We start from the raw sequence: 27,251 nt of genomic DNA, 5'->3' as shown, positions 1-27,251 counted from the left end.
CAGTCAAAACCCCGGTGAAACCGAAGCGAGCCTGAGTCTTTAAAAGTGACTTTTTCTCCGCCGTATGAATCAGGCCCACATAAATATGGATCGTACAGAAGAATGGAATAGAAGGCACAGAAACGCAATTATATTGTATGTTGATTCACGGGTTTGAGCTGTTTGTGAGGAAAGGCGGAACCACGAGGTGAATGTGTTGCTCCTGAGAGAAAAGAACCTGGGTGAAATCAATTCACTTGTTCGATACAAATCTTTCTTGTTTCGAAAGTTTGCCAGGAAGAATTGGCAGCAGGGTAAAAATGATTGAGCACCTCATTTCTTCCGAGAGAGCACAGCTTTTATTTTTGTCTTGGAAATTGTTCAAACATGCTGTTATGGGTCAAAATATGTTTGAACATGGGTCAGCGTAGTAGCTTGGAAGAAGAAGGCTCGCATCACATCCTGGTATTAATTTATTTTTTTTATTTTTAAATCGTCCTTGTTGGCTTTCAAATCGTTCTTCTTTAAATCAGTTCAACTGAAAAATCCTTTTCAATTTACAGCCTTGAAACACTAAAGTTTGTATCCATACTCTTAAATATTCGTGATTGAATATGTAACAATCAGGGTTTAAGGTTAGAAACTCTTGGTTGATATTTATTAAGAGCTGAACATTCAAAAGTTCAGCTTTTCTGGTGTGTGGGTGTACACAAACACACAAATCTCCCAATTAAAATAAACAAAACTTGGGCAAAAATATCACTGTTATGTAGGATTAATGGTCTGTATGTACAAAGTGGATGTAGCCATCCTGACATTACCAATTGGCATGAAAAGTATTGTTTTGAAGGTTAGAGCTAGTCATTTTTATAATTGCTATTTTGTTTTTGTGGAGCCAAAAGGACACAATGCATTTCAACCTAGTTGCAACTTGACTGCACTGCATTATTATAAGTCAACCTAAAACAAGTGCAATGCTATTTAAATGTACAACCACAATTTCAAAAAGTTGGGAACAAATTGCAATGGTTAGCAAATCCTTTGCGAGCTACATTCAGTTGAATACAGTACAAAGACAAGACATTTAATACCAACAGTTAGGAACTTTATTTGTTTTTGTAGTTGGGGTTGCACACAGTGCCATGGATAAAGTATGCTCCGCCTCCATACTGATTGACAGGTCTCTATAAATGCCTATCAGTCCCATGGTAGCCACGCCTCAAACTATACCCTCTTTTATCACCAATTTTACTCTAAATTTGCCCATAATTTCCAAAATGAACATCATGCTGTATTTAAGAAGACTTGAAACTATCAATTGAGACCATAAACTCATTAATGAGATGTTTACTGAGGTAATAATTCAAGTAAGAAGTAGTCTAAGAACTTTAAGATAAGCGTGCCATTGGCGGCCGAATTCAGATGGTATTCTCCTTCCCCTTCCGCTATCTGTTTTGCACTACCGTCGCACCAAGGCTTAGCACCGCCCAAAGTGAGAGTACACTGTAAAAAAAGATAAACAATAATAAAATTGAGGCAACAGATTGCACACAATATTATTCATTAAATCTAACTACGTTACAAGTTGAGTTAATAACAACTTAACAGGAAGTGTTTAGTGTCAATTAAAAACTGGCTAATTCTATTGTGTTGGATTCATTCAAAATTCTCTTGATTTAGAATTACATACACATAAAGATTATATTTAATGTGATCAGAATCAGTAGATTCCATCTCAAACATTTGTATATTAAAGATTACTTAAACAACTGCCTCAAAATCAAGGACACATTTATATTTAATACATTTTATCAAATATATTAAGTAAAATGAAATGACTACAGAATAATTTATTACAGTGTAAGTGGTTTAAAGCGATACAAAGAAGCTGGAGCATTATCCCGTGATGGGCAAAGATGCAGCCAGACATTTCTCCAGTGCTTACACAGTTCTGTGGAGACAGGTCTGGCTATGCAAGACTAAGTGAGAAGTAGAGTCATTTGCACATAGACATGGATGGATGGATGGATGGATGGATACATGGATAGATGGATAGATAGATAGATAGATAGATAGATAGATAGATAGATAGATAGATAGATAGATAGATAGATAGATAGATAGATAGATAGATAGATAGATAGATGGGAACATAGATGGATACAAAGATGGATACATAGATGGAAACATAGAAACAAATGTCTTCTATACAATCAGACTTCTATTTGCAACCAGTGTAGTCGCCCCCTGCTGGCCATTAGAAAAAATGCAGCTTTAAGGCATTTCTGCATTGGCTTCACTTTTCAGACCTTGAAGTTACCCACTTCTTCAGAAAATGTGTTTTCTAGTCCTCTAAGATGCAATTCTGATATAAAGCATATTAGCTTTTAACTACTTTACTGTTGATTCCATGAAGATAATTCTCATTTATGTTTAAAAAAAGACCTTAAAAAAATAGTTCAGTGTTGTTTTCACAGGGATAAATGAGAAAGATTTTGTAAATCGGTCAAAGCAGATTGGCTTTGAAATGTTGTCAGATCAAGCTTTATTTATTTTTTTTACTCTTAATAGATAATACCTAAGCTCTAACTTTGGGTGTTAAATACTGCTGCAAGATTTCAGGCACAGTTAACCATGCTACATTAAGTTGGAGCTTTATTGCATGTATATGTAAAACATGATTTTAATGATTCAGTCTTTCATATTCAGATGTGAGGTTCAGATTTACGCTTTCGACAAAATTTCCAATCAAGACTTGAGAAAGTACAAACAATATAAATTACTATATGTCAATCGAACAACCTCTAAATGTTCTCAGTATTCATTAAAAAAAGCTTTTATCTTCCATCCTCAGAGTGAGCTATGTGACATTTATTCATGAATTCTTGCTTTCAGAAGAAAATGTGAGAGAACTGAATTACCTCTTATTCATCAGCTCGCTGTACAGAATAATACTGTACAATGATGAAAGAGAAGCGCTCTAAGATGTTTTCCAGCGAAGATTTGAATTGAGGCCATGGCAAGGTGGGAGAAAGAGTGGAATATGAAGGTAGAGGAGGTCAGGAGGAGAAAAGGAAAACAGTGAGTGAGAGGCGGAGAGAAAAAACAGGTGAATTGAGCTGCAGAAGGGGAGGGAGGGAGGCAGGGGACGCCTGCAGACAATGTCTTTAGAAAATAGTTGGCTTTAAGTGGTCTGCAAGAGAGAAAAACACTGCACTTGTGCTTGTGTCACCTTGCACCTAGAGGTGGATTTGTTCTTGGTTTGTTTGTTTCGATCATTGTTACGGGAAAGGTCAGAGGCGTCTCTATTGTAAATGCATGCAATGAGAGATATGAGCATTTTCTGCAGAAATGTCCACAACATGATTACACTGTGAAAAGAGCAGCCCGAGATTGTTATTTTGCATGAATGCATTCAGTAGGCGTTTTTTTTTTTTTTTTACTGCAAGTATGTTTTCAATGTTTTCGGATACGGCTGGGCGATATGGACCAAAACTCTAAATTTTAAGGCCAAATGGCGACAATAATAAACAAAAAAAGCTCATTGGAGTTTAATTTAAGAGCTGATATCTAGCCATTTTCCATGGTTTTCTTGATAATAACAAAAATCATAATTAAAAAAAACATGGAAAATGTCTAGATATCAGCACTTATATTCAACTCTTATGAGCTATTTTTGTTGTTATCATTATATTTGTCCAAACAAATGTACCTTTAGGCATTAAATGAACAAGAAGGCAAGGAGAAAACAAGGGTAGTCTAATATTTTTTTCCATGACTGTATATTGGTATTTTAAACAAAACATGCAAAGTGTTTAGTTTTAACTCAATGTCACAAGTAATCATCATCAACCTGTTTTAAGTAGGTATTAACCAAAATACCTCCAAATTACAGAACCATTGTTTTCTTTGAAAATGATGTCAGAGGTCACATAACCCCTTTGAAAATCACCATGAAGCAATGAAAAATAGCCTAAATTTGCAGCATCATTTTGACAACTTCCTGTGACGATATCCTGACTTGGAGCCTATAGATTTCTTTGATCTTCTAGTTTCATATGATACCCGTATCTCCAGTATATATTCCAAATGTTTAGCCTGTCAGAATGCTCAGTGGCTATATCGTTATGATGGTATTGTCTCAATTACATGTCTTTACAAAATGTATCGGTATAACTTACGTACGTATAGATAATAGAAGTATAACGTTACATAAAATGGAAATACTATAAATGTACCACTGCCAAGAAGACATAAGGTAAACATCGTACAGTGCTATGTTTCTCATTGTATTGTTTTGCCAAAAATCGATTAGTTCCAGCCCATGTGCTTTTTAGAAGGAGTATTCTAACATCATTTTTGTCCAATTTCGACTGCAGGCTCATAATTGCATTCGGTTTCAAATTGCTCAATTAGACCTTTTGTTAGGAGACAAACAAACAAACCGCAGAGAGAACAGGTCTCCTGTCAGGGTTAAATGCAGCTCAGCTCACGGCGTGACCAATAAGGAAGTGGATAAACTGGTGTTTAGGTGTGTGTTTAACCTCCCCTATGACTGAGGTGGCAGAGAGCCAGAACAAGTGTTGGCTGCGAAATAAAACAGAGGCGGCTACAAAGGCAGCCTCGCTGGTCCAACGAGATCCAACAGCTATTACGTTTCCATGTGGTTTTCTTCAGATAACTAGAGCAGAGGAGGTCACTTCACTTGTCCCTGCACGCCCACGTTCACCCATTGGCCAGACATTACAGAGCAGACAAAAAGATAAATATGTAGCCAATAATTTTAACATCATGTCAAGCACACATGTACATGCTGACCAGTGATTCCTTCTCTGCTTAGCTCTTGTTTCTGCCCTGCTATCTCCTTCCCAGGAGACTTGAATCAATTACTACCATGGCTCTATTGCCAGCCACCGTGGGGACGTGGGAGTGTTTCGGCTTGCACTCGGCTAATTCTGGCGCCAAGGGGCACGTCTAGTCAATAATCTGCCTTGTGCAGGAGGTTTAGATCGCTTCAATATTTCAGCTGCTTTATATTGCTCCCTCACTGCTAAGGAGGATCATAAACATTGTCTGAAACAACTTCCAGATGCACGCCTTTGTTGCTTGCTTTTTAATTGTCTTAAACATTAAATTAAAGTGGAAAAAAGTGGAAAATGCTAAATATAAAATTAAGACAACTTTCTTTTTTTTACAGTAAAACTTCAAATTTAATGTAAAAGGTTATTCTACGGATATAGTTGGCCAATATCTTAGCATTTTATTCATTTTGTGAAGAAAATTTGATTTAATATTTATTTTTAAAATGTATTTTTATTTATTTATTTTTAAGATTTTCTTTTTAACTATATCTATTTTTGAATTTCACACAACTACTTTTCTCAGGAAATATTAATCATTTAAAAAAGTGTAAAAATGCAAGGAAATATTGCTAAATATAAAATGAAGACAACTTTCTTTTTTTAAAATAAAACTTTAAATTGAATGTAAAAAAAGGAAAATGAAATCGTAAAAACAGGTAAAAAGTCTGTCATGTTAAAGTATTTTTTCTGTCATATTAAAGTAAAAAAAAGCTAAAAACTGTACTGTAAAACCCAATATTGCTTGTTCGTTATTATTACCAATTTTTCCTTTTCAACACAAGAAAGATTCGTGTAAAAAGTCATTTTAACTTGAAGTATGGAGTCAGACAGCAAGATTCATTTGAGTTAACTCCATTGTCTTTGTTGTCTTGACATAAAATTCTTTCGCAGCATGGACACTCAAATTTTTAGTTGAAACAACAAGTTGGGTTTTACAGTGTAGTTATTCTACAGATTTGTGTCCATGGCTCTATTGCCAGCCACCGTGGGGACGTGGGAGTGTTTCGGCTTGCACTGGGCTAATTCTGGCGCCAAGGGGCACGTCTAGTCAATAATCTGCCTTGTGCAGGAGGTTTAGATCGCTTCAGTGTTTCAGCTGCTTTATATTGCTCCCTAACTGCTAAGGAGGATCATAAACATTGTCTGAAACACCTTCCAGATGCACGCCTTTGTCGCTTGCTTCTTAAAAGTTTTATTTCTACGTGCTGTTCCGAATCTAACAAAGTGGAGCTGTCGCTTTCATCAGCAGTTAACGGGAGCTGATGATCAATCAGAGCGTCGCCGTGGAGACATTCTGCAAGCACCAAGAAAAATCACCATTGTCTTACCGCTCTACCTTCAGAGGAGTCAGTCACTGAGCGTTCTCTTGCCAGGAATCTGTAATGATACCAGAGCTTATGCAGATTTTAAGAGCAGGTTTGACAGAAATTTCCACCAGCTATTCATACAGTTGTAAGGACACACACAGGGAGGCAGGGCTGAGCGTGAAAAACAGGGCAGCACGCTACACACTCCTGTCCTCTCAGATCATCTGTGAAGCAAACGGCCTGTCACCGCGCTAGCTACATCAACTTTAACATATTTCGCTGTCTCTGCTGTCAACAGACTGTAAAATGGTAAGAGGTGATAACGTTGTAATGCTAACAGGTATAAAGAGACGCCTGTAGCGATGCTAGACACTTATCTGTTCCCCACAAGTGCCCACATGCTCCAGTGGGAAGTCACGTGTGAAGGAAAAGCAGGAGAACGGCTTAATATGATCTCAGAAAGGCTCGTGTGTGATTGCCTCGTCAGATTTGTTGGCTTCGAAGCTAACGAGCGGCACACACACATGCCAAGGATGTGATGGTTGTTGTAAACACAGGCGATGATCAGCAGTGTGAGGCATGCTGGGGTGTGAGTGGGAGGCTGTGTTTTGTGAGCATCAAGAGGCAAATCAGCTAATACATCATCGTTCACGATTACGTATCAAACTGAGAGATTGTTATCGATGTGGTAGCCATAACCGCACACGCCGGACAAATGTGTTTCCAGCAGAATCCTGCCATCTCCTCACAGAAACACCTGTGAGCTCTTGAGATGAAGCATCACAACGCTACGCTGCTGCCTGCCAAGCAGCTGGAGGTTAAAAGTTTCGCTCAAGGGCATCTTGCCGATTGTTATGGAAGGAAAAGAGAAGCATTCAAACTCTTTCTCTCTGGGGTTATCTCTTGCCACTGGCTTCCCTTATTTTCCCGAACACAACACAATGTTTTCTTATTTAAATCCAGTGCACTGAATAAGAGAGTTTCTTGTTTTTCTGTGCAAATGCCATAAAAAAGTAGATCACTTTTAATCCAAATTAATCTGTAAAAAAAACTATTTTTTTAACAGTATTATTAAATTGTTTAATTGTCTTAAACATTCAATTACAGTGATAAGAAGTCTAAAAATGTATGAAGTAAATTTCTTTTATTGCAAATAAATCTGTAAATCAATTTTTGCATGGTCCTAGATATTAAATTACAGTGATAAAAAGGGTAAAAAATAAAATAAATCTTTAATATAAAATTCAGACAACGTTCTTTTTTTATAGTAAAACTTTTAATTTAATGCAAAAAATGTAAACAGAAATTATAAAAAAAAGATCAAATGTTGCTAAATATAAAATTAAGATACTTTCTTTTTTGCAGGAAAACTTTAAATGGAATGTACATTTTTTTTTTTAAGAAATTGTAAAAAAGGTAAAATATTGATAAATATAAAATTAAGAACTAATTTTCTTTTTTCACAGTAAAACTATGAATTTAATGTAAAAAATGTAAACAGAAATTATAAAGAAAGATAAAATATTGCTAAATATATCATTAAGAGACCTTTCTTTTTTTGCAGGAAAATTTTAAATTTAATGTAAAAAATGTTTTAAAAGAAATTGTAAAAAAGGTAAAATATTGCTAAATATAAAAATTGAGAACTTACTTTCTTACTTTTTTTAAGTAAAACTTTGAATTTACTGTAAAAAAAAAAAAAAAGTAAAAAGAAATCAAAGGTTAAACAAAAGTGTCATATTCAAAGGAGAAAAAAAAAACTTTAGTTATTTTACAGATATGTGTTTTTTAAATACAGATATTTAACATGTATTATCAGGTTTCTACAATGTGTACAAGCCTCTGTCCTCTTGTTCAAGGCTCTGGCTGATTGATGAGCAAAGTAATGGCCCTCCACACTGACACTTTTATTTGCAGGATTTACAGGCGGAGGGCACCTGCTGCTTGCAGATGGCCGTATCATCTCCAACAGTAGCCTGCAGACGAGTTCAGGCTACATATGGACGCCATTTTAATCAGGGATCAAGTCAGCTTTTGATCAGGCCGGCCGTTTGTTTCTTTGTTTAACGACTGTGTGTCATTACATGTGTATAATTTAGGAATCAACGCTGGAGTTTACAGCACATATGTCCTGATTCCTTTACAGACTAAGCTATGTAAATCCAAGATTATGACATAATCATATAATTTCAGGCCGTCTGTTCCCTCGACGAGTTCCAACAACAACAGAGGACCAAAGCGAGCAGCCATGTTATTGTATAGACATGTATGGACTACAATGTACTCCATACATTTGTCATCAAATCAGGCATGGAATTATTTCTACCAATTTTTTTTACAATGTGCATCTGATTGAGTCATGAATAATGAGTTAGAGCTTCTAGGGGTTGCAAAGTCTTCTTGCATCCCAATACATTAGACTATCATAGAAAAGTAAATTTCCAGTAGTTCAAGTCAAACAACTCCAACCAAGTATTGAGTCATATAGATGGACACACTTTTCAGAGGCCAAAATTTCCATATTAACTCTATGGAGTCTTGGGCTACTTTGTCCATTTTTGAATCCTTTTCTTGTCTTTGCAAGTCATTTTGTGTCTTTTTTGGTCATTTGTGTCTTTTTGTGTAATTTTTGGGTCTTTTTTTGGTAATTTTGTGTCTGTTCTTGTCTTTTTTAGTTATTTTGTGGTTTTTTTGTGGTCATTCTGTGTCTTTTTTTTTGTCATTTTGTGTCTTTTTTGGTCTGCTTTGGCGCTTTTGGAGACTCCAGAGGGTTAAACATACTTTTCAAAATTGGTCTTTTTTAATATTCTTTTTTTTTTTGAGACACTGAATTTTAGGTCTTCATTAAATGTAAGCCATAATCATTATAATTAGAAGAAATTAAATAAATTAAGACATGAAATGTTTCATTCTGTGTGTAATGGATCTATATAATGTGTTAATGTCACTTTTAGAATTTAATTACTGACCTAAGTAAACTTTTCTGTGATACTCTAATTTATTAAGATGCATGTATGTAGTTGGCCAATATCTTAGCATTTCATTCATTTTGTGAGGAAATTTAAATTTTATATTTATTTTTTTAATTTTCTTTTTAACTATATCTACGTTTGAATTTCAAACAGATACTTTGTGAGGAAATATTAATAATTAGAAAAAAATGGGAAACATATCAATAAAGAAGAAATAAATAAAATAATAAAAAACTAATTTTGGCCAAATCCACAAATAAAATATGTCCCACCTGCCCTACAGTGGGAAGAGACCAAAAAAAATGTAAACTGACTTAGTTTAGGTTGTGTTTTAAGAATTAATTACTTTATTAATCCCACGATGAGAAAATCTAACCTCTGCATTTAACCCATTTAGCCTTGTATACACAGTTTCTCTGTTATAATGTGATTTATTTATTTTTTTAATCCAACCCGACTCCTTATCACACCCAGGCAGTTGGGTTTAAAGAGTATACCTCAGTAATTTGTCCATGTCTTCCTCCATTCTGTCTCTCTTTATGTCTCTGTATTTTGATCTATTCAATAAGGATATAATTGCCAAAATATTGAGCTGAAAACAGGACATGCAAGCATCCTATGCAACCAAAAACCTGCAGATAGAAAAATCAAGCAGCTGTTTTAAACTCTGCAGAGCAGCAGGCTGTGGATCTCTCAGGCTGACTCACTTTATACACAGAGTTGCCAAGTTTCTGTCATTCACAGGCAATTACGTATCTTCACAAATAATCTTGGGACTGAAAGCTAACAAGTGCAACCTTTTGGACCAATTTGGAAAATATGTAAAGCTGATAGAAGTCAACAAAAGGCAACTAGTTACACAGCAGTTGCTAAATGTCTTAAGGCATTTAAATGCTGTGAATAGATCCCAGGTGTGAGTGGGAGTAATGACTGTCTTTCTCAAAAGTGAACATGAGAAGAGAAACTGAATGCTGGTGTGATCATGCCTTGCCTGCTAAAAGAATCTCTCTCTCTCTCTGGGGTTATCTCTTGCCACTGGCTTCTCTCATTTTCCCAAACACAACACAATGTTTTCTCATTTAAATCCAGTGCACTGAAAAAAAAAAAAAAAAAAAAAAAAAAATTATATATATATATATATATATATATATTACAGAAATGTATTCATTTTTCTGGGGGTTTTTTCTGTGCAAATGCCATAAATAAGTAAATTACTTTGATTCCAAATAAATCTGTAAATTAATCTCTTTTTTTTACAGTATTATTCAATTGTTTAATGGTCTTCGACATTAAATTACAGTGAAAAATAATGCAAAAAAATGCAAAACACAAAATTAAGACAACTTTCTCTCTTTCTTTTTTTACAGTAAAACTTTGAATTTAATTTAAAAAAGGAAAATAAGTCGTAGAAAAAGGTAAAATATTGCTAAATATAAAATTAAGAAGTAACTTTCATTTTTTAATAGTAAAACTTTGAATTTAATAAAAAAAAAGAAAAGAAGTCGTTAATAAAAGGTCAAATATTGCTAAATATAACATTAAAAACTAACTTTCATATTTTTACAGTAAAACTTTGAATTTAATTAAAAAAGGTAAAAAGAAGTCATAAAAAATATTATTCATAAAATATTGCGAAATATAAAATTAAGAACCAACTTTCTTTTTTTACAGTAAAACTTTGAATTTAATGTAAAAAAAGTAAAATAAATCGTCAAAAAGGGTAAAATATTGCTAAATATAAAATTAAGAAGTAACTTTCTTTATTTTACAGTAAAACTTTGAATTAATGTGAAAAAAAGGAAAATAAGTCGTAAAAAAATAATAAAATAATAACTAAATATAAAATATTGCTAAATATAGATATATAAGTCAACAAGAGACAACTACTTACACAACAGTTGCTAAATGTCTTAAAACATTGAAATGTTGTGAATAGATCCCAGGTGTGAGTGGGAGTAATGACTCTCTTTCTGAAAAGTGAACATGAGAAGAGAAACTGAATGCTGGTGTGATCATGCCTTGCCTGCTAAAAGAGTAATAATATAATCTCTTTTTTTTTTCCCTCTCTTTCTCTGACCTTGCTCCCAGCAATTGGCGAGCCAGTGAGGCTGGAGTGGTACAACCCTCAGGGCGAGCGCATCGTGCCCTCCAAGCGGATGGCGCTCCACACGGAGACGTCACGATCCAGGCTCATCATTTACAACGCCATCATCGAGGACGCGGGTATCTACCGCTGCCAGGCCACCGACGCCAGCGGTCACACCGAGGAGGCCTCCGTGGTGCTGGAGATCTACCGTAAGAACACAGATAACGTGCACTCACATTTACCTGCAGATGTGTTTCCTCTCTGAGGAGACATGAAGGGAATAAACGGCTCACATTAGTGTTTCATCACAGCCTTTTTCACATTCTCAGCCACAAGCTGCTAGAAATTCAAGCTCGATCTGTGTGCATTCCAGCTCCATGTGTACCTCTGACTTTGTGTGTTACACTCATTCTTGTGATTAAAGTATAATGACAGCTCGTAATGCCGGGGGACTCGGATCCTGCCAGGCATAATGAGGGATGTGGCACGGAGGCTAACCTGCCTTGCTGACCCATCACTATTTCCTGGGAAAAAACTTAATGTTACGAGGCGGGGTGGCTCAGTGGTTACAGAGACTGTCCCATCGCTCTGGTCCAGCCTCACGATGAGCTGAATTAACCACCATTTGTCCTCTTACAGCGTCCTTGAGCAAAACATCAAGCTTAACCCCTAATGCAGCAGCTTATTCCTGTGATTTTCTGAGGATAAGAGCAGAAATGAAGCAAATATTTGGGACAAAAAGACCCCGTCCTGTGTATTTTATCAAGGAAAGTGTGGCTTTTAGCAATCCAGACTGCACTACAAGAATAACATACACATGAATATTTTAACGCTGATTAAAGATGACTTATTTCAGGTTAAAAATACATAAATATATAATTAAAAGGTTCTGTATTTCTTTGCCAGAATGTTGCATCTGACAGCTTGGAGAACATTTTCTGTCAATCAATCAAACTTATTTGTGTAGCACCTTTTATAGATTAGTCTTCGTGCGGTTCAAACTGCTTTATAGATGATTAAAAAGTCGACAATAAGACAAACCAGAAAATTAACAACAACAAACTATATCATAATTAGAGAAAAATGCTTGCAAGACAATAGATTTGAATAAAAACAGGATATAAAAATGTAAAAGATCAGACATCTGAGCATTTCTTGCAAACACAAAATCTACTGATGTATTTAAAGCCACGTTTTGTATGAATAGTGCATTAGTATGTGATTTCAAATGCAGCCCCATTGTCACTCAGAGAGAGAAATGGAGTGATTAAGCTATTAAGAGCTCCATGGTCAGTAATACGGTTACAGAACAGAAGAATAAATAGCTAAATGAATAAATAAAATGTGAAAAGGTGTTTTAGATCAAAACTGTAGACTTTATATTTGGTGTCTTGTTAAAAAAACCTTCTGAGGACTTCAAGAAGTGCTCTGTAATGATGCCATAATTTCTGTGGCTGCACATACCCTAATATTGGCAATGAAAGCAAACTAATATGAGGGTTACTTGCCACCCCAGCAGGTCATGGTACGACATATCAAGTTTGTCAGTAGGTGTGGTTTTGGAGATTTTCAGGTTAAAAGGCATCCATCCATCCATCCATCCATTGTCCATCTATCAATCCATCCATCCATTGTATACCCATCCATCCATCCATCCATCCATCCATTGTATACCCATCCATCCATCCATCCATTCATTGTCCATCCATCCATCCATCCATCCATCCATCAACCCATCCACCCATTCATCCATCCATCCATTGTCCATCCACCCATCCATCCATTCATTGTCCATCCATCCATCCATCCATCCATCCATATTCATCCATTGTCAACCCATCCACTCATCCATCCATTGTCAACCCATCCACCCATCTATCCATTGTCAATCCATCCATCCATCCATCCATCCATAACCACTTAACTGAACTCAGGTTGTGGGGGGCTGGAGCCGATCCCAGCGGACATTGGGCGGGGTACACCCTACACACCAGACTATCACAGGGCTGACACATAGAGACATACCATTGACGCTCTCATTCACTCCAACGGCCAATTTAGAGTCACCAATTAAACCTAAGCTGCATGATTTGGACTGTGGGAGGAAGCCGGAGTACCCAGTGAGAACCCACGCTGACATGGGGAGAATATGCACTCTTCTCCACACAGAAGAGCCTCAGGCCGGAGTCGAACTGGTGACCCTCTTGTTAACCACTATACCACCATGTAACCCTAAAAGGCGTCTAGCTAGACTTTAGGATTGTAATATCATACAATCCTGGTCCTATTTAGGTACAAAAAGTACTTAAAGGGCATTTCCCTAAACTTAAATAACAGAGACAGGAAATGGATTAACATTATAATAAATTAATGCAAAAGGCACACACCAAATATTACATAATAATCAAGTGAAGTGAGATGTGAATAAGCCAAATACCCAGAAACAACAGAACTTTGATCAGCAGTTTTCCCCAGGTTTAACAGGAGAGGTACCGGAGTTTGATTCCAACACACACACACACACACACACACACACACACACGCACACACACACACACACACAGTTGAAATCATCACCTGCTGTGTGGTTCCCTTTTTCATCCCCTCCCAGTGAACCATTAGGGGGGACATCACAGCCTCAATCACACCTGCCACCACTCAGCCCTCGGCTCATTCACCACATAACCAGCTCCCCTAAAACCATTGTTTCCATGGTAACCGGGCGTCACTCACTCTGGCCCTCGGTATAGATTGCACGAGCAGCATGCCGATGAAAACCTGCCTGAAGCCCCAGCCAGTCACTCCTCAGGCGCTGCATGGGCCTGCACGCTACAACATGTTGTACACGGAATTCACGACCTGTTGGGAGAGAAAGTGTTGACATCCTCTCAGTAGCTGCTGACATCTCCATGATGGCCTGTTGTAATCACACTACATGGAGTGTCAGATCAGATTTGAAACAAAATAGATTCCTGCACTTGTGGTAACGTCATACCAACATAAAAAAATGCCTTCTGACTTTCCTGTTAGTGCTGTTTTAGCTGTGATAGTGGCAGCTCAGTCATCCAGCACTTTGACCTTTTTTTTGGCTGTGACTCAGAAGACATTCATGGTCCCCAGAGGATGAATCCTACTGATTTTGATGCCATTATTTTTGGCTTTTCTCGACAACTGCTGGGTGAAAAGTCATGAAATACGACGCATACATTAATGGTCACCAGGAAAAAACGACTGAAGACTTTTGTGATTCCTGACTTTTGCGTCAGGGTTTGTGAGTATGTTTTGTAGGGGTGTAACAGTGCAAAAAAATCAGTTTTGGTGAAAAAGTGTCTGCATTCATTTAGACAAAAATCACTGTCAGTTGAGTTTGACTAGCCCAGTTGATAGACTGTAACATTTGACTCTAGAATTCTGTCCTGCACCAACCTTGAAACCAGTCAAATCTTCCAAGCTCATGTTTTATTTGCTCTGGCAGATTTGTCTCATCACTCTCCCATTCCGACTGATTTCCACACTGTTGCCATGGCCGAACCAATCACAACCGTTTATCTTATATCAGGATGGTTTGAAAGAATGACTGACATACAGCACAACTCATGAAACCCAGATCAAACTTTCAAACCATGCATCACTGATCAAATATAGAAGATTCTGCCTACTTTTCACCTCTAATGCTTCAGATTGATACAAAGATTGTGATCAGGCCGCCATGTTTTCCTGTTTTCCAGCCCTCCAACTTGCATGTATCACTCCGTCACATGCCTTGTTGCTCGATTGCCTCGCAGCAGTTTTGTGCCTTTGCAGCCTTACAAGGTACAGGAAACTCATAAAAAAGTGAGCCAGTATGAAGCCGGAGCCAGCTCATTTCATTTCTTAGTTTATTAATGGATAAAGCAATAATGCTTCAAATCCCATTTCCCAGACGAGCAAAATTGTCCAGTAAAAACAGGAATAACCCTTCCTCCCTTCGACAGAGGTCCAGGGAAATTGGCTTATCAACATATCAGACTTATTCTCGCAGAGATGTGAGTGCGAAAGGCGGAAGAGAAACTCCCTCGTACTGAGTATATTCTCAGTTCACCAGTGTCAAGTGTGCAGCAGAGTGTTACTCTGGAGAGGATGTTTCCCTTACTGATTCTCTTGTAGAGCCGTGTGACAACAAAAGAGAGAGGAAATGGATGCAAACAGAAGGAACAAGTGACATCAGAAGAGTTCAGACCTGAGAGAGAGACAGAGGGAGCGAGAGAGCAACAGATTTTGGAAATAAAAGACGAACACAAGAGGGAAATTGATAAGAAACCAACAGAGTGAATGACAAAAACATCCAATGGCATCCTTGAAGTTAATGAAGACACTGGGATGCCGGGCACGTTCGCAGGCGGAGGGTGCAGTCGGGGAGAGAAAGCTCATTTTAGGGAGCAGCCTGGCATAAATCACACAGCAAAATGCTAATGCTGAAGCCTCGCTAACGGAAGGGACTGATAGGGGAGCTGTCGTTGATTTATTCACACCTTCACAATACAGCACGCAGATGATAGCAGGTGGTGGCAGCGCTCGCAGTGCCAACCCCGGCGCACATCAAAGCCCACTATCCGAACGAGAACGGGGTTTCGAAGGAGGATCAGGTGCTGTGTGTGGAGAAGTGCTGGTCCAAGAACAGTGTCCCCATAAAAGCAATTTGTCAAAATGTTTGTCAAGAGGGAGGACACAGCTTCAAACCGGCACACAGTAGAATCTTTTATTGAAGCGATGCTGAAACCAAGACAGAGTGAATCAAAGGCTGCCTGTGTTCTTGTCTAATTCTGCAAAACACAGAGGCTGCAGAATATCTCCGCTCATTGATTTTTTTGTCATGGTTGTGATTGGCAGCAAGTGTAACGGCCACCCTTCTGTTTCCTGTGCTGTTTCATCAGAATCGCCTTATCTGTGTCCCAGAAAACAGTCAAAGCCGGATTTAGCTTTTGTTTTATTTGATTTTTGTGAGTGAATTCATCCATCCATTTCCAAGCCACATATTGTTTCTTGTCTGCCTGTTTCCAAACACTTTACACCTGAATTGCTAGGCATTAAGTCACATGACAGCTGTGCTGAATAATGTTGTTTTTGGCATCTCTACCTGCATGCTTTCATGGATGGCAAGGTTGGTCTGTCTAGCACTTTTGTCCTGACTAAAATCCAGAAACTGTCAGATGAATATCCACAAAATTTGGCATCATTTTTGGACCTGTAAGGATGAATGGCAGTAAATTGCTGGTCATTTAAGTTTCCTTTTAAAGCTTCGCCAGGGAAAAATTCTAATTTCTCAAACTGTTCAGGTCTAATAAGCAAGTATAAGCATATTACATGCTAAACTAAGATGAAGAACATGTAAAGCATTATGGAGTTGGCTTTTTAGCATATGTCACTATGAGCATGTTAGCATCCTGGTGTATGTACAGACATTGAACGACTTGGTCATCAGACTAGCTAAAAAGAAAATGACAATGGTTGTTACTTGTATTGGTTACACTGGACAATTATATGATTGTGATTAGTGATTGCGAGAAATTTTGGATAGATTACGGTGATCAGCTGTGTGCATATTTACTCAAACAAACATGTCGGAAATGTGCATGACAACAACCAATCAGAAAAGTAAACAGATCGAACGTGGAGCTGAGGGCAGCAAAATAGATGTCAGCCATGACTTGGAGCTATAAACCAGGGAGGAACAGGAGAATGTTGGGAAAGAGCAAAGGAAATTACAATCTATCCGCCGAAGTACCGAAAGAAAACTAATATTCACTGCACGGCAATTCACACACAGGTATGGTGCATTCAATAGCATCGGAACGGCTATGGTTTAAAGACCGTGGGACACATGAAAACTTACAAAGAAACAAATTATTACTGAATGGAACTTAGTTCAATAAACAAGTTAAAAAAACATTAACAGTGTGGGCTTTCTAACAAACATTTAAAAAAGCCACCTCAATCACCTCTGGCGGATGACTTTGCTGGAAGAAGAGTGGACTCTGGCTGCTGTTCGCTCTTCTCCCGGCTTAGTACTCTCCTGGCGGTGTGGAGTGAAATGTGTTTCATGCTTTGAGTGGTCAGCTCAGCACAGGTGGCAATATTTTCACCGTTGTGGCCTTGGCATGTACATGGATGATCTGATGGTGTGAGAGCTGAATCTCTAACACCAGAGAACATGTTGCAATGTTTGGCTAGAACCCAGAAACTAGTCTAGCATAGGAAAGATGGATCCAACTCTTCCATTGGCCACACACCTGCTATTGGGCTCATTTTCTGAGAGCATAGCATTCAAGTATGGTGGAATTAGTCACTGTCATGCTAGTAAACTAGCTTACCAATTCCAGCATACTTCTGTGATAAACTGGTTGCAGAAAATTAGCAAAGGCACTTATCTCGCAATAGCATTGTGCTTTCATATGCTGTGACAAGAGTGTGTGGAATAAGCATGAAGTTATTACATGTGACTAATTCAGTGGATGGCTCTTCATGCTACTCCACATGCTCATCACATACATATGTCGACACACAACAAGTTGGCCGTTAAGGAAGTTTATACAGAAGATAGTCCGCTACAGCGCTAACAGTTCTTTGCAGTGGCAATGGTACACATAACAATGGTGGCCAATGGCCGCCCCTGCTGTGTTGATTTGAATGGAAATTTAATCTAATTCTGCTTTTACACATTATTATTTCATCTTCACAGAGCTGCTGGCATGGCTGTAGACTCAGTAAATACTGATTATTAACACAATAAGATTTTATTTTTAGGGGACATAAACACATTTAAATGGCACAAAGACAAACAGCTTGAGGAAAACGAGTCATTCATTCCTTTCAGGGGAAACAAAATATATTCTTTTCATTATTTGATTCCTTTTGCAGGAACGATAGTTGGTTTTTTAAGACAGCCTTGCAGGTGTTCAAATAGAGGTCATCCCAAAACTTACACTTACCTCATAAATAGAACTACAAAAACACCCGAAAAAGGCAAACACTCAATTTACAGGATGCAAGCAGGAAGGAAATTGGAGGAACATTTATTTTAAAGTAACTTTTCCAAACCCTTCACCCCAGATTCTGTCTCCAAACAGTCCTAGTTAACAGCAGCGTAAGAGCACAGCAGTTTTTTTCTTATTTCCCTTTTGATGTTCAGACCTGCAATAAATTGCTCTGTATGCTCACAGAAGCAGAAAAAAAAGCTGTTCCATCTCCATCTTGTTTGATCTCCCAGAGAGGCTGACGTTTCGGGATGTTCAGTCACCGCAGGAGTTCCGCCACGGTGAGACGGCGGAGGTGGTCTGTGATGTCATTAGCTCGCCGGTGCCCGTGGTGGTGTGGTACTACCAGGACAAAGAGATCACTGAGGAACATCACAGTAAGTTTTCACGACCTTCTTTCACAATTAAATAATTTTTCTAGCCTTTGACTACTGTTTTTTGCTATTATATACAGTGGCCCTGAGAGCTCACAGCACTGGAACTTAAGAAAACATATGCAAATACACAAAATAATAATAATAATGATAATAATAATAATACATTGTATTTATGGGCGCCATTCATGTCACTCAAGGTCACCTTACAAACAGAGCAAAGCACACTAGATAAAAACAAAACACAATTGGCTACATAAAAACAAAAATCTACTTAAAAACAAGCAAATTGAGAAAACATCATCAATTTGACAAATCAAGAGCAGCATTCAGAAAACACGCTGCAAAAACCACAACAAAATAAGAAAAAGTGATGCAAATAGACCAGAACACAACAGAAGTGTTTCCAGAGGACACTTAAAAGTGAAGCACGTCTGGATCATGTGATATTATCGTGTTATTTCAAGATAATAATAATTCACGTTGTAACATTATCATGTGAAGTGATTATGTTATTTCATGATAATGATATTTTCATGTTATAACGTGATATATAGCATTAGCCAGCTAGCGTTAGCCCACTAGCCTGTATCAATCATAGTGCAGTTAAACAAATCAAATAAATGAATGATACACATTTTTAGTTTGTCCCTCTCAACAGCAACGAGCTGGTCTTGGTCTTGCTAGCCTGCTAACAATAGCACGCTATGATCGGTCGCTAACTTTAGCATGCTATCGATTAAGTGAAATTATCATCATCTTGAAATAACTTGATAATATCACAAGCGTGTCCAGATGTGTGCATCACTTTTAGGTGTCCTCTGGAAACATTTCTGTTGTGTTGTGGTCTCTGCAGCGCATTTCCTAAATGCAGCCCTTGTGTTATCAAATTGATGAAGATAGAATAGATTAGAGTCTTTATTGTCATTGCACGGAAGTATAAAAAAAAGCACAACGAAATTGAGGCACAGCTCTTCCGTCAGTGCAAAAATGATAAATCTATTAAATTTGGATTAAATAAATAACCAACCAAGGCATGCACCCATCAAACAAACAAACGAAAAATAGGACGTCACACAAATCTCAAAAGTAAGGGACTATAAACAGAGACACATTGTCAAGGAAAAACCTATTGCACATGTCACACAGAGAAAAATCTTATTGCACATGTTCTACAGTAAAAAATAAAGCCTATTGCACATGTCATAGCCTACATGAATGTACATGTGCATGTTTTCTCAATTTGCTTGTGTTTTGTGTATTTGGATGTTTTTCCAAGGTCCATAAAACATGCTCAAAAGGCCACATGAATCTGAAGTGGCTTGGAAAATGAGTGGTAGATTGAGTAACAAGGTAAAATGTAATCATGAGGGCAGAAAATAGGTCCATAATTTTAATTAAATCATCAATTTGTTCATTGTGACACTGTTTTATTATTATTTTGGCTGCTTTTTCTGAAGAATGACTATTGGAATACAATTATTAATTAAGTAGGGCAACTATTAAAGTAAATTAGGTGAATTAGAGCAATGATTTAATTGAATTTCGTGCAGGAGGTTGTAGAAATATAGCAATATACCAATAAAATAAGTGAAGAAAAAGACTCCGAGCAAACAAATATTTATGTGAACAATGTAGGATTCAAGGTCTTTTTTATGAGGGAAGGAGATGGGTTTTTTTGTTTTGTTATTATTGCACCTAAAGGATACAAACTGTGCATTTTAAACATAACAATAACTTTGTTTGTTTTGTCCACATGGTACCCTTAAAACTAAAGGCATGAATGGGAAAAAATGTTCAGAAAATGGATGGATAGTTGCTTTTAATAAAGTAGAACATACAGTATGTTTATAGGCAGTGTGAGAGATGGCCTCCCACATTAACATAAAACAGTCTTGCTGTATGCTTTGTGTTTCTGTCAGTATGTTAAACTGGGATTATACGTTTCAAACTTAATAAATAATGCCCAAGGTTTTCTTGAGGTTGTTTATTTACTCAAGTATTATGTTTTTGTTGATATTTCAATCACAAGGCCTGAAGAAATATGTCAGTTCACAACCCTGTGCCCCTCAGTACACAATCACATTCACAAGCCACATATACAACAGATTTTTTTTTTTTTTTGTAAAGGAAGATTAATAAAAACAGTAAATAAAAAAATAATTCACTATTAAAGTAAATCTTATAATACAAACTTTATATAATACAAGGTTGCTCATAAAGTTGGTATAAAATATTGTTTTCCTTTTTGCATGAGGTGATTGTTACAATACGATTTTTTCTTGACAGATAAAGTGTATATCTTTTCAAAACTTTATTATTAATCTCTTACAAACATATCACAATGAAAATGAAACCACAATTAACAGAGGATTGTGTCTGAAAACAAAATTATTTCAAATTTATAGGCAACCTGGTATTTATAAGTATTAGTGATGGAAGTTAATAAGGTATAAGTAATATTCAAAATGACAGGAATGTATTTATGCAGTGTTTTTTTTTCAGTCTGTAACATTTACATGTTTAATTTTCCATGAAGGATGTACAACCCTGATTCTAAAAGAAAAAGTTGGGACACTGTTCATTGTGTGATCATTTTAATTATTTTTGAACGTTTCTTCTTGATATATATTTGATCAGAATACTGTAAGAAGACAATACATTTTTATTAAAACTTTTTTCCTAATTATGTTTTTTGTAAATATACACTAATTTTGATATTCAACCCTGCAACAGGTTACAAAAAAATCACCATAGTTATATATACACGGTTGCCCATAAAGTTGGAATATTTTATTTTGTGACAAAATCTTCTGTTAATTCCTATTGAAATGCATCAGTTATTACTGTGAAAGATATTGATTAATAAAGTTTTGAGAAGATACTTTATATGTCAAGAATAAATCACATTGTCACAATCATTTCATGGACAGAGGTAAAAAGTGTTTTATTCATGAGCGACTGTGTATTATATAATATTTGTATTATAAATTTAGTGAATTTATATATTTTATTTCTAATTTATATATAATTAATAGTGAATATTTTTTTAATTCACTGTTTTTTTATACATTTTCCTCTTTTCTTATTTTTATGTATGAATATTAAAATGACATTAAAATCAAATGGCTGTTGTTTAAAATAAATTAAAAAAGTTACAGTCAGTAATACATGTTTTTGGACATAAATCAGCTCCAAATGTTGCATAAAAAACATCCAGATATTTTAATGATAAGAAGTAAGGAGTGGAAATAGAAGTCACTGTTGAAATCATTAGTTATATATCACATTTATCATACTGTAGCTGATGGTGATTATTCCAGCAGTAGATTATGATGTTAATAAAAGTTGCAAGTAAGCAGCGATCTCAAAAGGATTACATTCTGAATGTAGACCTGCCAAACACACTCGATTACAGCAAAGAGAAACGCTCATGAGTCCCGATGTGCCCAATTCTCTCCCTCTCATTGAAAAGACTCGCTAATGTGCCAAAAATACTGTTCTCTAGGAAATGCTATTTCCTTCTTTTGTGTGGCTTCACAATAAGACAAGGATATCAAATTCTATAAATAGAAATCCCATCAGCCCTGGAGGAGGCGTAGAACTTGAACAGAAACCATGTTAACAAGCGAGTGAGAGAATGGATTATAGAGCGGTTGGATGGTGACATTCGAAGACGCTGCTTCCCGTGAGACACCAACCAGCATTCTACGTCTTTGGAAAATAGATATTTCTATCAAATCGGTGTCTATAACTCCATCTAGGATAAGAATCATACTCTGCCCCATGTTTTAAACAGCTGATTTATATCATTTTGCCTTTATTCCAGCTACACTCAAAAAAATTAAGCCAAAAACGTGGATTTTATGTAATTTAATTACATGTAAATTTTCCATGTAATTTTGTTACATAAGTTGAATGTAAAAGGTCAAATTAAATGCAATGTTTTTCTTTCATTTAAAAGTAATATTGATAAATTAAATAACGTTAATGCAAATTTCTACATAAACCAAATGTGTAAATTTACTTAAAGTTTATGTATACTTTTGCATAAACTTTATGAGTTTATTCAAGCATCTCATACGCAAGCAGTTATGAAAAAGTTTCTTTATTAACATTAAGCACCAAATTGGGGCAACAGATTACTGTTTAGGGAACACATATTCAACATTAATTAGCTGCTCATTAGCATGCAAATAAGTAACATATTGGCTCTTAATTAGTCATTATTAAGTAGTTATTAATGCCTTATTCTGCATGGCCTTATTTTACAACCAGTAAGACATAAACTAAGAGTTTTCCCTCAATAACCTCAGAATTATTGCTTATTAGTAGTAAGTAAGGGAGTTGTTGTATATGAGTTATGATCTTAATAAGCTTTACTTTGTATGGACTTTATGTCTCTTTAACTTTATATGTAATATTGAATGAACTCATAAGGTTTATGTAAAAGTATACATAAACTTTAAGTAAATTTACACATTAAGTTTATGTAGAAATGTGCATTTAAGTTATTTAATTTATCTATATTACTTTTAAATGAAAGAAAAACAATAATTTGACCTTTTACATTCAACTTATGTGACAAAATTACATGAAAATTTACATTTTTTTGAGTGTACACTCAAAAAATAACTTGTTCCCAGAACGAAATAAAATTATGGAAATAATTTCCACCTAAATAAAAGGCTTTAATTTAGCGAGAAACAGTTTTGTTGAGTGAACAAAATGTAAATATGTTGGGTCAACATGATGTATTTGCATTACTGTTAATTAATTACCAGGGGTCAGTCCAACTAGATTTCTAAGGGCAATTGTAACATACCAACGTGATTTTCTTGGGCCATTTAAACATGTATGACCTTATTAAGAGTTACTTTATTTAATAGGGTAGTTACAACTACTTTTTAAAATAGTGAAGTACATAAATTAATTGTGCTGAGTGGTTTAGCCTACAAGATTACCTTTATCATATGAAAATTAACATAATAGTAATTATTCAGGAAATAAAGAATTTTTAGACAGAGTATTATATTCAGCAATTTAATTAGGTTGTTTTAACATAAAGTATTCTAGTACATTGTAAAGTGTTGCATTTTATGCTAAAACTACATGTTTTAAAACTGTTCAACCACAAAACATCATTTTATTTAGTAGCAGCTACATGTTAGACTAAGGAGAAAGTAACAGACACCCAGTTTGCTTTTTTTGAGTGTAAATATCATGAGTTAGCTCCGATTTCTTCTCTCATAATAGGCAGGTACAAAAGAAAAAAGACTAGTATTCATGATTTCCTTTTCTCCTCCACCCTGATTTACAACTCACGGCACCACTTCCACATCCTCCATCTAGACAAAACGCACGTCTGAACACTGATTAGAAAGAGTGACCCCTCAAATCTGTCACGTTTTTTAATTGAAATTCAAACCTTCAATGCCGCGGCGGTGATGAAACATGCAGAAGAAGGGCTCTTTTTTTTTTTTTTTTAATCATTTCACTCTAATTACGATGCATGGTTATAAATATCTTTGCTTGAGAGAAATGAGATAGAGGCTTCATCACTCCTGGCCAATCTCACATTGACCACAATGGGAGGGAATTGGAACTGTAATTGCGTGAGTGTTTATCTATGTGGACTTTATCAGGTAAATGTGCTGAAGTGAAGATTGACAGTCTAACTACTGGAGAGTGGAGATGGCAATTTTCTCCCACTGTTTTCCTAACTTTCTTATCTCGCTTCTCTCTCTATCATACACTGTTGTTCTTTTGTCGTTTCCTCTTCTCCGCTCTCTCTCTCTCTCTATCTCTCTCTTTCTGTCTCTGCCTGGCTTTCCGTCTGTCCTCCACTTCTTCTTCGCACGTGCTGTGAAGGCAGGTTCCAGGTGCTGCCAAACAACAACCTGCAGGTCCACCAGGTGACCAAGGCCGACGAGGGCGTGTACCGATGCGAGGCCAGCGTCGAGGCTCGGGGAGAGATCGACTTTGTAGACATTGCGGTGGTGGTCAACGGTGAGTTACATTTTGATCATTTTGATCTGGTGCTTCAAATCCTTAACCCATTGACACCTAAAACTGACTGTAAATGGTAAATGGACCTGCACTTATATAGCGCTATAGCGTTTTTCTAGTCGTTTCTAGTTTTCAAAGCGCTTTACAAAATATTATGTAATATCCTCCAATATTATCTAGGGTTGAAATTTGGAATTTGCAAGTATTTCAGTGAGTGCCCTATTAAGGGTTAAATGTACATTGATGGTGCCTTTCCAGATGTGTAAGCTGCCCACACCATAGGCACTAATACAGCCCCATACCACAAGAGATGCAGGTTTTTGAACCGTCCGCTAACAAGCTGGATGGTCCCTCTCCTCTTTAGTCTGCAGGACACGGCCTCCATGGTTTCCAAACTGGATGGACCTGCGCTTTTCTAGTCTCTCAAATCGCTTTACACTACAGACTGCGCTCATTCACCCTTTCACACACACATTCATACTGGTGGCAGAGGCTACCCTAAACAGTGCCACCTGCCACCATTGGGAATTCATTCACACACCGATGAACACAGCATCTGGAGCAATTTGGGGTTCAGTATCTTGCTCAAGGATACTTCGACATGTAGGCTGCGACGGTCAGGGATCGAACCACCAACCCTTCGGTTGGGGGCCAACCAACTCTACCAACTGAGCCGCCCCTGTAAAAGCACTTCCTACTAAATAATAGATTTTTCAGCCTCTGTAGCAGATAGAAATTAAATTCAACAAGTATTTGAGAGCTTATACAAATACTACAAAACGACGTATCCGCTTTTCAGGTTTCAATGGGTTAAAAATGCTTGAATTGTAATGTTGAATCTCAAGTTTTGAAAAGTGCTTGGATTTTGGATTAACCCTTTATCAGGCGAAGAACTATATTTGGTAACTTCAGTGGATATCTAAATTGGGTCCCCATGTCTCTCTGTTTGGTTGTAGAACCACATGGATTTTTCTTCCAGCTAAACAGCAAAGATCAGGCTATGTCACAGACAGTGACACCATGACATCTGACCAATCAGTATGATAATAATATAATAATATTAACTTTATTGACCTTAACCTCCAATGTAAAAATGAAAAATTTTGAAAAGAAATCTGCAAGAAACAGTCGTGTTATTCTTCAATGAAGAATTGTACGAGGAGAACTGGACTATGACGGCATTATAGGGGCCAAATGTGTGTTGCAAAGTTGCAAATTTACTCGATTAAAGTGGCAAATCTGCACGAAAAAAGTTGCAGATTTACGAGAAAAAAGTGGAAAAAACAGCAGCTTTTTTTCTCGCAAATCTTTAAATCTCATAAATCTGCGCATTTTTTTCTCGTAGATTCGCCACTTTAATCTCGTAAAGTTTTTTCTCCAAATATTACCCCCCTCCCCTATTCTCTAGGGTTGAAATTTGGAATTTGCAAGTATTTCAATGAGTGCCCTATTAAGGGTTAAGTGTTAGTAAATGCTTGAAATTCTTACTGTATTTCTCTTGCAATCTGACTGTAGATAACCGCATTTTCAATGGAAAAAAATATATAAACTGAATAGCCTATAGCCTATCTGAAAGGAAGACCGCTCCGCCTGGGTCTCGCCTGCGTCTCGCCTGCGTCTCGCCTGCGTCTTCTTGTTTCTGAGATGTTTCTTGTTGCTCTACTGCAGCGGTACCCAAACTTTTTTAGCCGTGCACCCCCTTCTATATCAGCTAAAAATTATTAGTTTGCATTGACTAAATCCTGTAAAACCTTTAAATTATGAGATCTTTAACAGAAAAAGGCAGCCATGAATGACTTGGCAAAATGTCACAAAATTCAGTGAAACTTGGATTGAATTGCAGACTGTTTACACAGAGCCGAGAGGAGAGGACAAGAGAGTTGGAGGTTGTAAAAATGAAAATAGTTTGATATGTATAGCATGTCTAGCCCCATTGTATTTGTTGCATTTGTGAGCACTTGCAAAAATGTGATGCGTTATCAAACAATCCAACTTCCATATTTTAGTTTTATATTATAATTTATGGCATTATAACTGTGTCATACTGCACAAAATACATGTTTGAATTTGCTGTTTCCATAAAGGTACAGGACATGGATATTGCAGTGAAAAACAAGGTTACATGTGGTGACAGGAGCCAAAACATGCCTTGAAATTGATGGATAAAGCAGTTTGAGGGCTAGAAAATACTCCATTCTACCAGACTTTTATTGTTTTGTTGTTGTTTGGTACTAAAGTGTAGTCCCCAGCCCTCCATCAGTCAGAAAAATTCCAGAAACGCAGGAGACATTTTTCACAAACCTAGCAAACCAAACTTGATTTGAAAATGTATTTACTTCCCCTTTAAGAAGCCCAAAACAAGCTGTTATGTAACACCCAACAGGAGTTCTCTGCAAGAAATGTGTACTTTCACTGTGACCACAAAAGTCGCAAAATCCTAAAAGTCAATGTTTTCCTATAAAAAACATTGTTGCGGCTGCACAGTTAGAGTCTCAGCTGAAGCTTTGGATGTGTTTTGATGACATGTATGCTCGACCAACAGGAATCTAAACCTGTTTTGGTCTTTTGCATGGCTGCAGAAATTGACAAAAACGTTCTTTTCTCCGAATGCATAGATATTTCAGATGCAAATATAATCCTCTTGCAGTG

The 27,251-nt window shown here is 36.7% G+C and overlaps 1 protein-coding gene across 2 annotated transcripts in view; it reads left to right on the top strand.

The window, feature by feature from the left end:
• The window catches only part of LOC131962945 (neural cell adhesion molecule 2-like), a 433,656-nt gene that overhangs the window by 282,842 nt on the left and 123,563 nt on the right, over positions 1 to 27,251 (top strand). For both annotated transcript variants that reach the window (XM_059328060.1, XM_059328059.1), the window contains exons 3-5: positions 11,209 to 11,415; positions 18,453 to 18,596; positions 24,465 to 24,602. In XM_059328060.1, the coding sequence (XP_059184043.1) occupies positions 11,209 to 11,415; positions 18,453 to 18,596; positions 24,465 to 24,602 (489 nt within the window). The remainder of the gene's footprint in view (positions 1 to 11,208; positions 11,416 to 18,452; positions 18,597 to 24,464; positions 24,603 to 27,251) is intronic.

The sequence above is a fragment of the Centropristis striata genome, chromosome 24 (genome assembly GCF_030273125.1).
Source record: "Centropristis striata isolate RG_2023a ecotype Rhode Island chromosome 24, C.striata_1.0, whole genome shotgun sequence".
Taxonomy (NCBI): Eukaryota; Metazoa; Chordata; class Actinopteri; order Perciformes; family Serranidae; genus Centropristis; species Centropristis striata.
The sequence above is the reverse complement of the archived record's forward strand: the minus strand, read 5'-3'. Positions and strand labels throughout refer to the sequence as shown.